Consider the following 15099-nt stretch of genomic DNA (forward strand, 5'->3'; position numbering starts at 1 on the left):
TGGCTGTTGTGAACAATTCTATGAACATGGGTGTACAAAGACCTCTTGAAGGGGTCCTGCTTTCAATTCTTGTGGGTAGATACCCAGAAGTAGGATTGCTGGATCATATATGGAATTTAAATTTTTTCAACTTAAGTATTCTCGACAAGGACTGATCGTCTTCTCTGAGTTGTCCAATATGACTTATGCCAACCTCCAACCAATATGACTTATGCCAGCCTCCTTATGTATGTACATTGTGCATGCCCATTATTTTACATAGAACTATAGATACGATCAACAATTTCAAGTTATTTAGACATCATTATTTTAATTGGAGTTTTGAATATACATCGAGAGGCACAAGAAATTATTACTCTATAAAAAATACAGAACACAATCAATACAGCCAACAATGATAACAAAGTCAGAAGCAAAGATTTAAGCCATAAAGCCTCAGAACTGAACTATATACCTAAGATTTTATTGAGACTAGAAAGGAAATCCTTCAATGCAGAAATTTTTATTTTCTATGTGAGTCATTAGATGGTTATATCAAGGGATTCATCCGATATGAAAGCACAACATTCTATCTGGATTATAGCACAAGATTCCGCCTGCAAAGCAGTTTTTAAAAAGCAAGAACCATTTGGTTTTGCAACATCACTTTCTCATCATAGAAATTTCAGAATTAAGTAAATTAATTGAAGGTAGTAAACAAACATATGCTAAGGGGGAAATTTTTTATAGATTATGGGAACATCTGAAAAGTCAGTGACAGGAATTATGAAGCGCTTCTATTGGCCTTGTATTGATCAAGGAATTTGATGACAGATCAAACAACCAGTTAAATTGCCCCCAGTAGCTATACTTTCTGATAGTGTTACTACAGAGTTTTCTTTTCATCCTGAACACTGGGGCAAAAACATAGCTAGAAATAAAACAATAACTTTTCATTTTGATAGTGAGACAGACATTTGATAAACAGTGCAACTGAACCAGTAGCATGGGTCTTATAGACCTGGTCCAGCCTTTCGGCTCAGTTGTCTGTTACTGTCTTCTTCTCATCCTAGCTTGGTGATTCTTGTCTTAGTTGAAGCCAGGTGCTAGAGACAGGGGTCAAAGTCCATTCACCTGAATGAAAAATCAGCCGATAACCTTATGGATGTTCCCTTGTATGTTATTTGTTGCTTTTCTCTTGCTGATTTTAATATTTTCTCCTTATCCTTAATTTTTGTCAATTTGATTACAATATATGTTCCTCTTTGGGTTGATCCTGTGTGGTACTCTGCGCTTCCTGGACTTGGGTGACTGTTTCCTTTCCCAAGTTGGGGGAGTTTTCAATTATTATCTCTTCAAATAATTTCTCAGGTCCTTTCTCCCTTCTCTTTCTGGTACCCCTAATGTGAATATTAATGTGTTTCACATTGTCCCAGAGTTCTTATAAACTATCCTCATCTCTTTTCATTCTTTATTCTGTTCTGCAGTAGTGATTTTCATTAATCTGTCTTCTAGATACTGATCCATTCTTCTGCCTCATTTGGTCTATTCTTGGTTCCTTCTAGCATATTATTCATTTCAGTAATTGTATTCTTCAACTCTGTTTGGGTATTCTTTATATTTTCCAACTCTTTGCTAAAAACTTCACTCTGTGCATTTATACTCCCCTTGAGTTCTCTGACAATCTTTGCCATCATTACTCTAAACTCTTTCTCAGTTAGATTGCCTATCTCCTCATCACTTATTTCTTCTTCTGGGATTCTGTCTTGTGCTGCGGCCTGGAAGATATTCCTCTGTCACATCATATTGTCTATCTTTCTATTTGTATTTTTAGGTAGCTTAGTTACATTTCTTGACCTTAGAGAAGTAGATGTCTGTGGGAGACGTCCTATGCATCATTCCAGCAGTGCACTCCTCTCTTATCACCCAAGAGCCAGGATCCAGCTGGTCCACAGGCTTTGGGATTGTTGTTTTCTTATTTCTGGTATCTGCCCCCTGGTGGTTGAGGCTGGACTAGAGGCTTATGCAGGTTTCCTGGCAGGAGGAGTTGGTGCCTGCCCACTGCTGGGTGAAGCTTTGTTCTGGACCTCTGGTGGGTAGGGCCCTGTCTAGAGGCCTTTGGGTTCAGGAAGGAGTCTGCTGATGGGTGGGGCTGCATTCCCACCCAGCATGTTTTTTGGCCTGAGGCATCCCAGCCCTTAAGCATACAGGCTGTTAAGTGGGGCTAGGTCTTGGTGCTAATGACCCAAGCAAGATGTCAGACTCCAGGAAAGCTCATGTAGAAAAACACTCTTGGGGTGTCTGCCACCAGCTTTTATGTCCCCTGAGTGAGCCACAGCTGTCCCCTAACTCCCCAGGAGATCCTCCAAAACCAGCAGACAGGCTCTGGCCCAGGTTCCTATGAAATCACTGCCTCTACCTTTGGACCTGGCATGCACAAGATTCTGTGTACCCTTCCCAAGACAGTGAAGTCTCTGTTTTCCCCAGTCCCGTGGGGCTCCTGGAGTTAAGCCCCACTGGCCTTCAAAACCAGATGTCTTGGGATCTCTTCCTCCTCCCAGTGCTGGAACCCCGGGGTGGGGAGCCTGTTGCGGGGCTTAGAACTCTCACTCCTGTGGGAGGGCCTCTATGACTTAACTATTCTTCAGCTTGTGGGTGGCCTACCCCCAGGGCCTAATTATATCATGAGCACATGCCTCCTACCATCCTGCTGTGAGTCCCTCTCTATGCTTCCAGTTGAAGACCTTTTTTGCTAGGTCCTGCTCTCTTTTTTTTTTTTTTTTTTTTTTGATGGTTGTTTAGCAGTCAGTTATGGTTTTGTTGTAGTCGCAAGAGGCAAGCTTGTGGTCCTACTACTCTGCCACCTTGACTGGAAAATCTAGATTGTATTCCACAGCAGCACTACTGACAACAGCCAAGACAAGGAAGCAACCTAAATGTCTATTGACAGATGAACAGATAAAGAAGTTGTGGTATATATACACAATGGAATACTACTCAGCCATTAAAAAGAATGCCATTTGCAGCAACGTGGATGGACCTGGATATCATCATACTAAGTGAAGTAAACCAGAAGGAGAAAGAAAAGAAAATATCATATGATATCACTTATATATGGAATCTAAAAAAAAAAAGGCACAGAATGAACTTATTTACAAAACAGACATAGACTCACAGACATAAAAAACAAGCTTATGGTTATGGGGGTGGGGAGGGATAAACTGGGAATTTGGGATTTGTAGATATGAACTAATATATATAAGATAGATAAACAAGGACCTACTGTATAGAACATGGAACTATATTCAATATCTTGTAGCAACCTCTAATGAGAAAATATGAAATGGAAAATATACATATATATATATATATGTATGTATAAATCACTCTGCTGTACACTAGAAACTAACAAACATTGTAAATTGACTATACTTCAATTAAATAAATGGGGTGGAAAAAAGAATAAGAGAACTGAGGGCAGGGAAGCCAAGCTGGTGGAGCTTCTAAACGTCTTTGGAATTATTTGTGCAGTCCGCTTCCCTGTGGTCCAAGGTTCAGGCATTTCTACTTCTGCAAACCATCAGACTGGCAGGCTTTCCCCCCAAATTCCCAACCACATCTCCAGCAGAGATGCACCTGCATCCCAACATTCCGTGGCCACCCTGGTTACTTCTCTCTGTAGCCAGCCACCACACTCCAATTTGCAGCCTCTACTATCTCGAAATGAAATACTTAGATCATGAAACCTCCACTGAGAATTCTTTAAGTGTTAATAAAATGCCCCCAATACATATATAGTGTAAAGGTGAAATAAAAGGAAGAAATTTACTATTAAAAGAATATCTATTTCACTATGCAAATGATGCTTGGGCTTGGTCCCAATAAGATTCAGCTACTCAAAGTGTGAAGCTCCCTAAGGCCCATGGCTGGCATTGCTTTGATGAAGAGATTCTGTGGTTTTCAGAATTGGAGCACAACTAATAAAGTGCCAAAAAAGCCAAGGACAATCTTCCAATTGACCCAGTAGTCGTATTCCTGGAGCATCAGCGTCTATTAATACACTTTACGTTTATATGCAAACTGGAATTGGGTTCTAGGCTCAGATTCATAGGCTTTCCTCCTGAAAACACACAGAACTTTGACTAGGAGAAGGTATCCAGGAACATTCTCCCCCGGGTGGCCCTGTCCTAGGCACAGCTTCCAAATAGCATCCCATTACTGTGACACCAAAATGCACGCACTTTTCCCAAAGGCCTCTGGGGTGCTTTGTACACCCTCCTCTCCTGGGAACCATTATCCTCTAATTGTTATCTTCTAGATTGTAAGCCCTTTTGAAATCCAATTATATTTGTTTTTCTTTTTAATCAGAGTACAGCTTTGGATGTAATCCCAAGAATTAACAGAGATTGTCTCTGAGAAGGAAATTGAAGAATGGAAAGGAAAATCACTTGTCAGTATCTGCCCTTTTATCCTACTTCAGGTTTTTTAAAATTTTTTAAAACTACTTTTTGAACTCATAGTTGGGTCATAGTCAATTTCCATAATCTCATTATCAAAAAGATTCCCACAGCTTACACATTACATTAAAAATAATGTATTGCTATGGACGGAAGGGTGTGATTTCTGAGATTTGCTCACATTACCTGGGGGAGCAAGTCCGTGGGAGTAGAGATGAACTGCTGGAGCTGGTGCTCTTACCCTGCTTCCCTTTGGGATCTGTTTGAAAACCTCAATAGTAACCATTTCTTTTTAATTATTTTTAATTTTTTTTCCTTAACAGAGGAACTGGGGATTTATCCCAGGACCTTGTGCATGCCAAGCACCTATCTACCACTGAGCTGTATCTCCCCACTCAGATGGCTTACCCACCATTCCCTTCCCTGCTCTGCTTCCCCGCAGAGCTGATCACACCACATAATTTACACATCACGTCTACTGCTCATCATGGCCCATGTGCTTTACAGTCTGATTTAATGCTTCTTCAATAATAAAAGTGTTTCATTCTTTTCTGCATTTATGGAAAGGATATTCAGGGTTCACAGGAGATTTTTCTTTTAATGGTTTCCCCAACAGTATATAATTTGCTTACTCTGCCTCCTGTTCACCATGTCTCTCCCCCTAGAAGGTAAGTTCCATGTGGGCCGGAATCCATGTCTGGTTTTACTTGTTGATACTCAAAATTATATGAGTAGGTCGCATTTCATTTTTATTGGATAGAGTTAGTATAGAGGTTAAAAGCAGGATTCTAGAGACAGCCAGGCTAGGTTCAAATCCCAGTGCTGTCACCTTGGACAGGTCACTTGGCCTCAAGTTTTCTCACATGTGAAATGACGACATAGCAATTCCTACCTCAGGGACTTGCTACCCTGACTAGTAATAAAACTCTCCGTGAGGCCAGCTGGGGTCATTACTTGTTGGAGCACTCATTTAGGAAGTCAGATGAAATACATTTGGTTCCTACTGAAGCATGTTTTCTCCTATGCAATGATCTCAGGGACAGTGATGCCCGGCGCTTAAAGGTGACGGGAACTTTTACAGGAGGTAACAGATATGAGGCTTATGCAGGAAGCCTGACCAAAATAACTGCAGTTGTTCAGCACCAAATGCCTTACAGCAGGTTAGGGACACTCCAAGGGGCCACTGGTCCCAAAGACTAGTGACAGATTCTGGATCTCAGCGCCTCTGCCCCCTCCCTCCTCTGCCGCATCTGATTCCTACCGTAGTTACCCAGGGGTCAGAACATACCCTGAAAAGGGGGTGACTAGAGAGTATGGGAGGGCAGGACGGGGAGGGGCTGGCTTGTAAGATTGGGCAAGGCAGAGGGCGGAGGCAGCAGGGTAGTAAGAAGGGAGGGGCAGGCAGAGACTGACTGGTAATAGGGAGTATTGGGAGGGAGGGTGGGGGCTGGTGCTGGGTATTAAGAAGGGAGGGCCTGGCCAATTAAAAGGGCAGTGGAGATGGGGGCCCCTGAGTCAAAGTGAGAGCCCCCTGGCGAGGAGCACTGGAGGAGATGCAGGGTAAGACTGGCGGTTGGTGAGGCCACGGAGGAGGTTGGCTGCTGGGTTTGGTGGTGCACATGGCGGAAGGGGGGACTGACATGGACTGCTGGCAAGGTCCGGCTGGTAGTGGTGAAGTTGGGAAGCCAGCTGACGGAACTTAGGGGTTGACAGTGTTGAGATGTGGGTGGTAGGGGTGGGGCTGGCGGAGGCTGCAGGTCCCTGATGTTGATACTGGCTCTCCAGCAGTCAGAGTCAGGCCTGGAGAGGAGACCATGGACGCCTCGGCCTCCAGGGTCCCCCCGCTGGAGACGGAACCGGAGGAAGTGCTGGGCCTGAGCCAACTGCCCCCGGAGCTGCTCCTGGCGGTGCTGAGCCTCCTGCCCCCGCGCACGCTGCTCGGCCGCTGCCGCCAGGTGTGCCGGCGCTGGCGCGCCCTGGTGGACGCCCCGGGCCTGTGGCTGAAGATCCTGGCCCGGGACCACCGCGCCCTGTGGCCGGTCGTCCGCAGCTGCCTGCCGCGCGCCGACGCCGCCAGTGCCTGCCTCCTGGGCCGCTTCTGCGCGCGCGGACCCATAGGACGCAACCTGCTGTGCAAACGTGAGAGAGAAGGTGGGGAGCCCAGGAAAGAGGATCGTCCTCAAGGGAGCGGGTGGGAGGGGCTGGAGGGGCGGGACCACACGGGAAACCACTGGACTTCTCCCTGGGACCGCGGACAGCTGGAGGACGAGTAACCGAGACATAAATATTTTTGTTTAACAGGAAGCCTCTGGAAATCAATGGTGGTGCAGGATTTGGACGACCTGGATATGGAGGAAAGCTGGGAGGTTATGCCTAGGGCCCCTTTGCGGATCTGCTTCCGGTCTCCCTACAGGTTAATACCTTTTATCCCCCAAGGGCCAGCGGGTTGGTTGTGAGTCTTTGCCTAGTCTCATTCACCTTTCGCCCTCTTTTGTAGGTGGTATCATAAGAAGAAGCAAGTGTTGGACCTGGAGGAGGAGGGTTTCTGGCCCGAACTCCTGGATAGTGGCAAGATTGAGATTTGTTTCTCTGACTGGTGAGTGTGATGATAAAAATAGCCCTGGGCTGAGCTCTGCTCTTTTACAGGTGACTCCTCCATCCAGGCCTCCTAACACAATCCCTTAGGATAAAACAGGTCAGGAAATGACTTAACCACCATCAGAGCTTTAGGAATTAGCAGAGTGCCCTCTCTGAACCCCTCTCCTATCCCCCAGAGGGAACTGAATTGGAAGATATCAGGCAGGGTCCAATACAGAGGACGTGGGCTCAACTCAGACTTGTCTATGGATGAGATGATTCTTGCTTTAGGACGAGGCAAGATAGGATCATTGGGTAAGAGTTCAGATTCTGGAGCCAGACCCTCAGGTTCGCACCCTGGCTTTGCTGCTTTGTGGGGCAAGTCAATGTGCCTCAGTTTCCCTATCTTCATAAGACAAAGTTATATGTCAAGCACACAGCCAGTGCTTTGAAGTGTGAGCTGCTTAGGAACTCCTATGATCCGTGGGTGGCTGTTCCCTACTGTAAGACCATCTATGTGGGTGTGGCCAGCAGCCACCAAATCACATTGGCAGGCCATCCAATATGACCCAAGGACCCCAGGCAAACAAAGATACTCCTGTCAGCATAATATTCAAAGAGTCCAGAGATTACCTCCCCAAAGCAGAGGGCAAAGACCATACCTTTGGACAAGCCTATGGGGGAGGTAACTTGAAGAGCACTGCTAGTTCATCAGTGCAGGTGAGCCAAGCCCCCAAGTGACAGAGATGGTGCTAGTCCCTGGGACCACATTTTGGATTTGCACACATGGGAAGTCCAGCCAGGTGGAGGAGGCAGGCCCAGCCAAAGAGATGGGTGGCAAGTCCAGCCTTCAAGTTCTCCCTTTTCCCACAGGTGGACAGACCAACAAGACATTAACTCTATATATCGGCTAACTATCCAACTTCTAGATGCCAACCAGGCCATTCTGGATCAATTTTCTACTACGCTTTTCCCCATCCGGAACAGGAGACACACTTCCTTCCTTGAGGTGAGTCTCTGATGGGGTGAGGGGAAAGGAATGTGGGGCTTATGATGATCAATTTATTTCTCCATAAAAAATTTTCCCTAAAGTTTAGTGGCTTCATACCAACAGCTGTGATTCTATCACCGCTCCTGGTTTCTGAGTGGGGCTCTGCTGGGAGCTTCTGGCTCTGGTCTCTCACATTGCCACATTTAGACACTGGCTGGAGCTGGGGGCAGGGTGGGTGCAGTGTGCACACAGCAGCTGGTGGTTGGCCAGCATCTCCTGGTTTAGTATCAGAGCTTGGCGGTGGGACCTCTGTCTGTGGTCTAGTTTGGGCTTCCTCACAGCATGGCGGCTTCAGGCCAGTCAGACTGCTTCCTGGGGGCTCAGGGCTCCCCCATGAGGGTTCTGAAGAAACCAGCAGAAGCTGCATTGCCTTTCCGACCCAGCCTTGATGAAAAGTCACCCAGCATCACATCTACCACACTCTTGGTTACAAGCAAACCCGCCCAGATTCAAGGGGAGTGGGGATTAGACACCAACCCTGGATGAGGAGTGGTCTGATTCTAGAAGTACAGGGGGCACTGGAGGAGCTGTCGCAGCCGTCTGTGGGAAATTCCACCTGCCAGAAGGCCCCAACCTCAGCTTTTGAGGGCAAGGCCATGGCACAATGGGACTTACCTCTTTCTCTGCCTACAGGTCAGCCATGTGTTCTCCAACCTCAAGACGGGCGTCCGCTTTGTGTCTCTTGAACACTGGGTCCGTGAAATGGAGTTCTGTTCCAAACATTATGGAATCTATCTGCCCAACTCCAGTGTGATCGTGCAGGTCGTTCTGTCCTAGTCAAAGGACTGTCCTTCCAAAACCACCTGACTGCCTTCCAGGAGCTGCGACCATTGGCTGGCACATCTCGTTCATTAATCAAGGGCTTGTAGCTCCCTGGCATCTTGTCTCCTGAGTCCATTCAAGGGTCTTATTGGGCCCTGTCTTCAGGTTCTGGAAGCTACTAGAAGGGTTCCTCCATCAGATTTAACTGCTGCTGTTTCTCTAAGGCAGCCCCTTGTTCTAGAGTGGAGACCCCCGGGTGAGCACAGGGAAATTCTGGAACTGGAGAGGACTCCTCACCATTCCCCCAAGGCCCTTCTGTTTCAGCCCCAGTCCCCTCTGCCCTTGTCTCCCCTGTTTCTGCTCAAGAGGCTTTATCGCTGCCTCCCGGGAAGCCTCCTCCTCCTCCTCTCTGACTGGAACCTCGTCCCTATGGCTGAGAGAATTCCCTCCTCCTCAGGTGGTGGACTTAACCTCCTGAGGTTTCAAGACTGGGACCAGGACTCACAGCTGAAAGTCACCTACCTCAAAACAAGTTTGGAGTTTGACGTTTCTGCCTACTCTGTGAAAAATGAAGTGGTCCCCTGAGCCCAACTCTACCCCAAATTATATGGTGTATAAAATTCTTTTGTTATTTTTAAATCCTTTTGAAATACTGGCAGCACTATATCTGCCAACCATAGATAATAAATGTATTATTTTGACAAGTGTCTCAGATCTTTTTAATAGAAATACAATGTTGCTGTCTTTCTCTGACTATGGGTTCAGAGTGAAGAGTTGTTCCAAATGAGGAGGGAAAACTTGACAAAAGAAAACACCAAGATGTTCCATCAAGGTGGAAAGAGTGGAAGAGTTAGAACCCTATTTCCTAAACCCTAAGGGAAGCACCCCAGCAAAGGTTATCAATCAGGGTTAAAAGCATTAGGCAGGTGGCAGGTGTGGGTATAGTGTCACAGCGACACCACATTGTGACTTTCTAATCCTGAAGGTGAGAGAGAACCAGGCACTGACAGGATTAGGCTGTCCCCACCCCAGCCCAGGGGCCATGACCTCACTGCTGCTGGATCCCTAAGAAGTTCCAGGTCTCCTGATGTGATGCAAATAATGTGAGGTCCCCACACTGAACTTCACCCCTTACCATGCAGATGCACCCCAAGGGGGAGATTCTCTGCCAGGATCATCCAAAAGGGACTGTGACAATTGAAACAGACCTAAGAGTCAGGACCACATGTGGTGTGAGTCTTCTAGGAGTAAATACTGGTTTGGTTGGACAATTCAGCTCTGGATGACATTTTTAAAAATAGTTTGCTTTCTTTTTTATTGACATATAGTCCATTTACAATGTTGCGTCAATTCTGGAGGATATTTTGGGATCAACTGGAGGAATCTGAAACATAGGAGAGGCATTTCCAGGAAGAGAAAGGTGGAGACCATGCCTGAAAGAAAAGCCACCACATAATTTTGAGATAACCCTTATGTGTCCTATTGTACATAATATGCATATATGTAGGTATGTGTGTATTACATATAGCAAATTAAATTGAACTGACATACTTATATATATTTGTATGTATCCTTGTATTTGTATTCTGGATTACTTTCTGGAGATATATATTCAGTAGAAAAAGAATATGAGTTAAACAGTTACAAAGTTATCCCAATGGTAATTGGTGGATAGCGGTAATTTTGTACCTACTGATTTTGCGTGGGTACTTAACAGATTAACATCAGGGGAAGGGGGATGAAAGGTACACAGAAACTCTGTACTACCTTCGCAAGTCTTCTGTAAGTCTAATTTTATTTCAAAAGAAAAAGCTAAAATAGTGTTAAATTTTAATGTTTTAATTGAAATATAGTTGATTTACCGTGTTGTATTAGTTTCTGGTGTACAGCACAGTGATTCAGTTATACAAATATACATTCTTTTTCATTACAGGTTACTACAAGCTATTGAATATAGTTCCCTGTGCTATACAGCAGGACCTGGTTGTTTATCTATTCTGTACATAGTAGTTTGAATCTTTCAATCCCAAACTTCCAATTTATCCTTACCCTACTTTGTCTCTTGGTAACCATAAGTTTGTTTTCTATGTCTGTGAGTCTCTGTTCTGTAAATAAGTTCATTTCTATCTTTTTGTTTTGTTTTGTTTTAGATTCCACATAAAAGTGACATCACATAGTATTTGACTTTCTCTGACTTACATCACTTAGTACGATAATCTCTAGTCCATCCGTGTTGCTGCAAATGACATGATTTCATATATATATACATGCCACAACTTCTTTATCCAGTCATCTGTTGATGGACATCTAGGTTGTTTCCACGTCTTGGCTATTGTCAATAGCGCTGCTATTAACATTGGGGTGCATGTATCTTTTCGAATTAGAGTTTTCTCCAAATATATGTCAACAGTGGGATTGCTGGATCATGTGGTAAGTCTATTTTTCATTTCTTAAGGAGCCTCCGTACTGTTCTCCATAGTGGATACACTACTTTACATTCCCACCAAGAGTGTAAGAGGGTTCTCTTTTCTCCACACCCTCTTCAGCATTTATTATTTGTGGACTTTTTGATGATGGCCACTCGGCCTGGTTTGAGGTGATACCTCATTGTAGTTACGATTTGCATTTCTCCAATAATTAGTGCTGTTGAGCATCTCTTCCTGTGCCTGTTGTCCATCTGTATGTCTTCTTTGGAGAAAGATCTCTTTAGATCTTCTGCCCATTTTTGGATTAGGTTGTTTGTTTTTGTCTTTTATTGATATTGAGTTGTATGAGCTACTTGTATATTTTGGAAATCAATCCCTTTGGTCTCATCATTTGCAAATATTTTCTCCCATTCCATAGATTGTCTTTCTGTTTTCCTTATTGTTTCCTTTGTAAGAGCAAAGAGCAAAGCTAAAACAATTTTAAAGAGAGAAAGAAACTACTGTGTGCTGAATTTTGGAGCTGTAGCAAAAAAGGAATAGCCAAAATTACCTGAAGCTCCTATTAAAACCCTCCTCCCTGTTTCTACTGTCTATGTGAGGTGAAATTTTCTACATGAACATCAACCAAAGTGACATATGGAGACAGACTGGAGCAGAACCAGATGTAAGGAGAATCTGCCTGTCTCCTGGTAAGCCAGACAGCAAAGAGACTTAAAAAGATGTAAAACAATGCCACTCTTCTCACTCCATTTCCTTTCTGTGTAGATTGTAGTTATTTACCGCGAAAAATGTCATTTAGCTTACTATTGAATGGGTTTATAATCACCCATTTTTAAATTAATTAATCAATAGTTTCAAATGCCCCCTTTTTAGTTTCTGATATGGTGACTATTACAAATGCAACTCACATAAACTAAAGCTCTCTGAGGTTATAATCTTTAGCTGTGCAAAAGCTTCCTGAACAAAAACCTGTGAAAACCACGCCACACGCCAAGATCTGCTTTGCTGCCTCACAGGTAATATCTCATTGACTCCTCACATTTAGGTCTCACTAATATGACTCCTTTGATGAGAAGGCTGAGGCCAGAGAGGTTAAGTCAGTTGCCCAAGGTCACACAGCAGGTAAGCAGCAAAGCTGGGATTAAAACCCAGGAAGTCTGGGTGCAAAGGGTCCAAGTCCAGGGTCTTACTACCCCTGTGCACCAGCACCCCAAGATCAAGGACCAGGAGGCAGCTTTGTGGGAACACAAGGAGCAATCACACAGTGAGTAATGACAACAGCAGCCCCCTTAGAAGACTGCTAACTATAGTCTGGGCACCAGAATCATTTCCCACACAGGCAGATGCACCCATTTAACAGAGGCAGATAACTGAGGCTCAGGAAGAACCACCAACCTAGGCTCCCACAGCAGCCAGTGTGGGGTTCCTGAGCCCCCAGGTGACTGGACATTGATGGGAAATGCCCAGGAATGAGTGGAAGACACTTACTTGGAAAGGGCAGGTGGATTTGCACCAGGGCACCTTGCTGAGAGCCTTTGGGGACCCCAGGACTCCCAGGGAGAATGAGAGGAGCAGACAGAGGCAGGGCCAGAGGGATGAAGAAAGCACCTGGTCAGGGGGGTTGATGGGGAGCAGAGAGGGGAAGGGGAAGATTCCAGAGTGAATCAGATTTCCTCAGGGACAGCAGGAGGGGCTGGGAGGATGGGGAAGGGAGGGGAATCATGCAGCCTCACAGGGAAGGAGGCAGGATGGCAGAAATCACAATTCCAGGAGAATTTCTTCTACAAGAGAAAAGGAAACCACACTAACATGGAATCAGGAGGCCAGAAAGGGGAGCTCTTATGCAGGTACCCCAACATATCAATACAGGGAAGAGACCTACCTTGCATCTCTGGAAGTGATGCTACTACAGCCAACAGGAGGACAGATTTTCTTCTTGCCTGGCAACAGCTCAGCCAATGAGAGACTGTCACAACTTGGCCAATGAAAAACCTCTACACTCAGAGCATCTCCTTTTCTCCAATGAATTTTTGTTTATAACAGTCCCCTCAAACTTTCCCTCTCTCCATAAAAAAGTTCTCTCCTTTGCTATAGGGGGCTTGTACGTGGTTCACCATTGTTGCACATCCCAAATTGCAATTTCTTGCTGTTTCTGAGTAAACCCAGTTTTGCTGATAAAATAACTGGTGATTTTATAGTTTTAGGTTAACACATGTCATGTTGTAGCCATACATTCATCTCTATCAGGTGAAGCCAAACAATTCTCTAATGTAGTACTCCCACCCTCACACCCACAAGCCATGTAAGAGAGCGCCAATCAATTGCTCCACACTCTCGCTAGCATTAGTTTACTTGTGTTTGATTTGTTCTTGGTTTTTCGCTTTTTGGTTTCAACCATGCTGGTGGATATGTAGTAGTTGTAATTTGCATTTCCCTCTTGATTAAGGAGGCTGAGCACCTTTTCATGTGTTTATTTTAATTTGTGGTCAATCTTTTTTTGTATATATATATATTTATTGAAGTACAGTCAGTTTACAATGTTGTGTCAATTTCTCATGTATAGCATAATGCTTCAGTCATACATGAACATACATATATTCCTTTTCATATTTGTAGTCGATCTTTTTTTAATCTATACCTCTACCCATTCTCCCAGGGGATTATTCTAATGTAATCCCAGACAGCCTATCATTTCCTCCAAAAATACTTTAATATTATCTTTAAAAGATAGGGTCTATCCCTTTTTAAAGGGAACTGCAACAACTTTGTCCACTTGGGAATTATTAATGTCTTTTTAACTATATGGGATGACCTTTAATTACAAAATGGGCCATCAGCGGTATGCAGTAATGTTACTGGGCGTGGTATACCAGATGCCGCAGCCCTGGCTGAAGCCCTTGGTAGGGATGCTCACCTGGTCTGCTGTTTTGGATATTCTGGCTAGACAGTCCTGAGGGCATTAGGTATGGTGGATTCCTCTGGAAGGAGGCAGCCCCTCAGTACCCTCCAGGGCCATCTCCCCTTCCAGGGAGGGCCCTCCTACCCCTCACCCTCCACTTTGTGCAGACCCTCCCTACTCACTGCTGTCCCTCCAGGCCCTCCTTGGTCCTTCCAGCAACTTGCCCCTCTCAGCTCTTTCTTTTCAAAGCCTGCTAGGTGTGTGTCCCATTGGAACAGGTTGGTGTTTTGATCTTTAAAGCCTCTTCTGTTGTTGTTATGTTTAACCTAGAAAATTACCTCTGGCCTGAACTTTTCTTAAGGTCTTGATTATTTCTAAGTGTAGCTTCAGGAGGAGGAATTCCTTTTTTAGGGCAAAGCAGTTTTGTGGGATTTGTGGCTCTTTTCTGCTTTTGACCCCCGAGAGGCTGGGTTGGGTGGGGAGCTGAGAGGGTTTTACCTGAAATTCCATCTCCCCACCAATATCCACACACCCCGCCCCCTCAAAGGAGAGAAGGGCCTGCCAGGGCTGAATTGCCTCGGGGAAGGAGCTAGATTACTGAAACCATCTAATAAATCCTACCTCTAGGGAGTTAGCCTCCTTTCAAATCTGTCCCACCCTTCCGAAAGAAGAGATGTGTTAACTAGTTACCTGCTCCCCTCAACACCCCCTCCCCCGCCTTTCCACATACGAGGCCCATTCCCAGTCCAGTTCCTTTCCTGGAATGATCACATCGTGAAGCTTGCCTCCCCACTCCTGTTAACAGGATAGGAGAACCGGGGTCAGGAAAGCCAAGGTCGTGGAGCTTCTAATGTCATTGGAACTATTGATGCAGCCTGCCTCCCAGTGCCCTGAGATTCAGGAATTTTCCACTTCTGCGAACCAGACTGGCAGGGTTTTTCCCCCAAC

At 45.1% G+C, this 15099-nt stretch overlaps 1 protein-coding gene across 1 annotated transcript; it reads left to right on the forward strand.

The window, feature by feature from the left end:
• The first annotated feature begins 5932 nt into the window (after positions 1–5932).
• Positions 5933–9470, forward strand: LOC102523311 (F-box only protein 27). The gene is made up of 6 exons (XM_032488176.1): positions 5933–5996; positions 6222–6587; positions 6738–6849; positions 6934–7032; positions 7887–8022; positions 8698–9470. Exons 1-6 carry the CDS (start codon positions 5990–5992, stop codon positions 8839–8841), a joined length of 864 nt encoding a protein of 287 aa, XP_032344067.1. The 5' UTR covers positions 5933–5989; the 3' UTR covers positions 8842–9470.
• The last annotated feature ends 5629 nt before the right edge of the window (positions 9471–15099 follow it).

Source organism: Camelus ferus, chromosome 9 (genome assembly GCF_009834535.1).
Source record: "Camelus ferus isolate YT-003-E chromosome 9, BCGSAC_Cfer_1.0, whole genome shotgun sequence".
NCBI lineage: Eukaryota > Metazoa > Chordata > Mammalia > Artiodactyla > Camelidae > Camelus > Camelus ferus.

Excerpts from the sequence above, each read along its gene's own strand:
- LOC102523311 (XM_032488176.1), top strand. Across the intron at positions 6,850-6,933 it reads TGCTTCCGGTCTCCCTACAG|GTGGTATCATAAGAAGAAGC; the intron begins GTTAATACCTTT and ends CCTCTTTTGTAG. Across the intron at positions 7,033-7,886 it reads GAGATTTGTTTCTCTGACTG|GTGGACAGACCAACAAGACA; the intron begins GTGAGTGTGATG and ends CTTTTCCCACAG.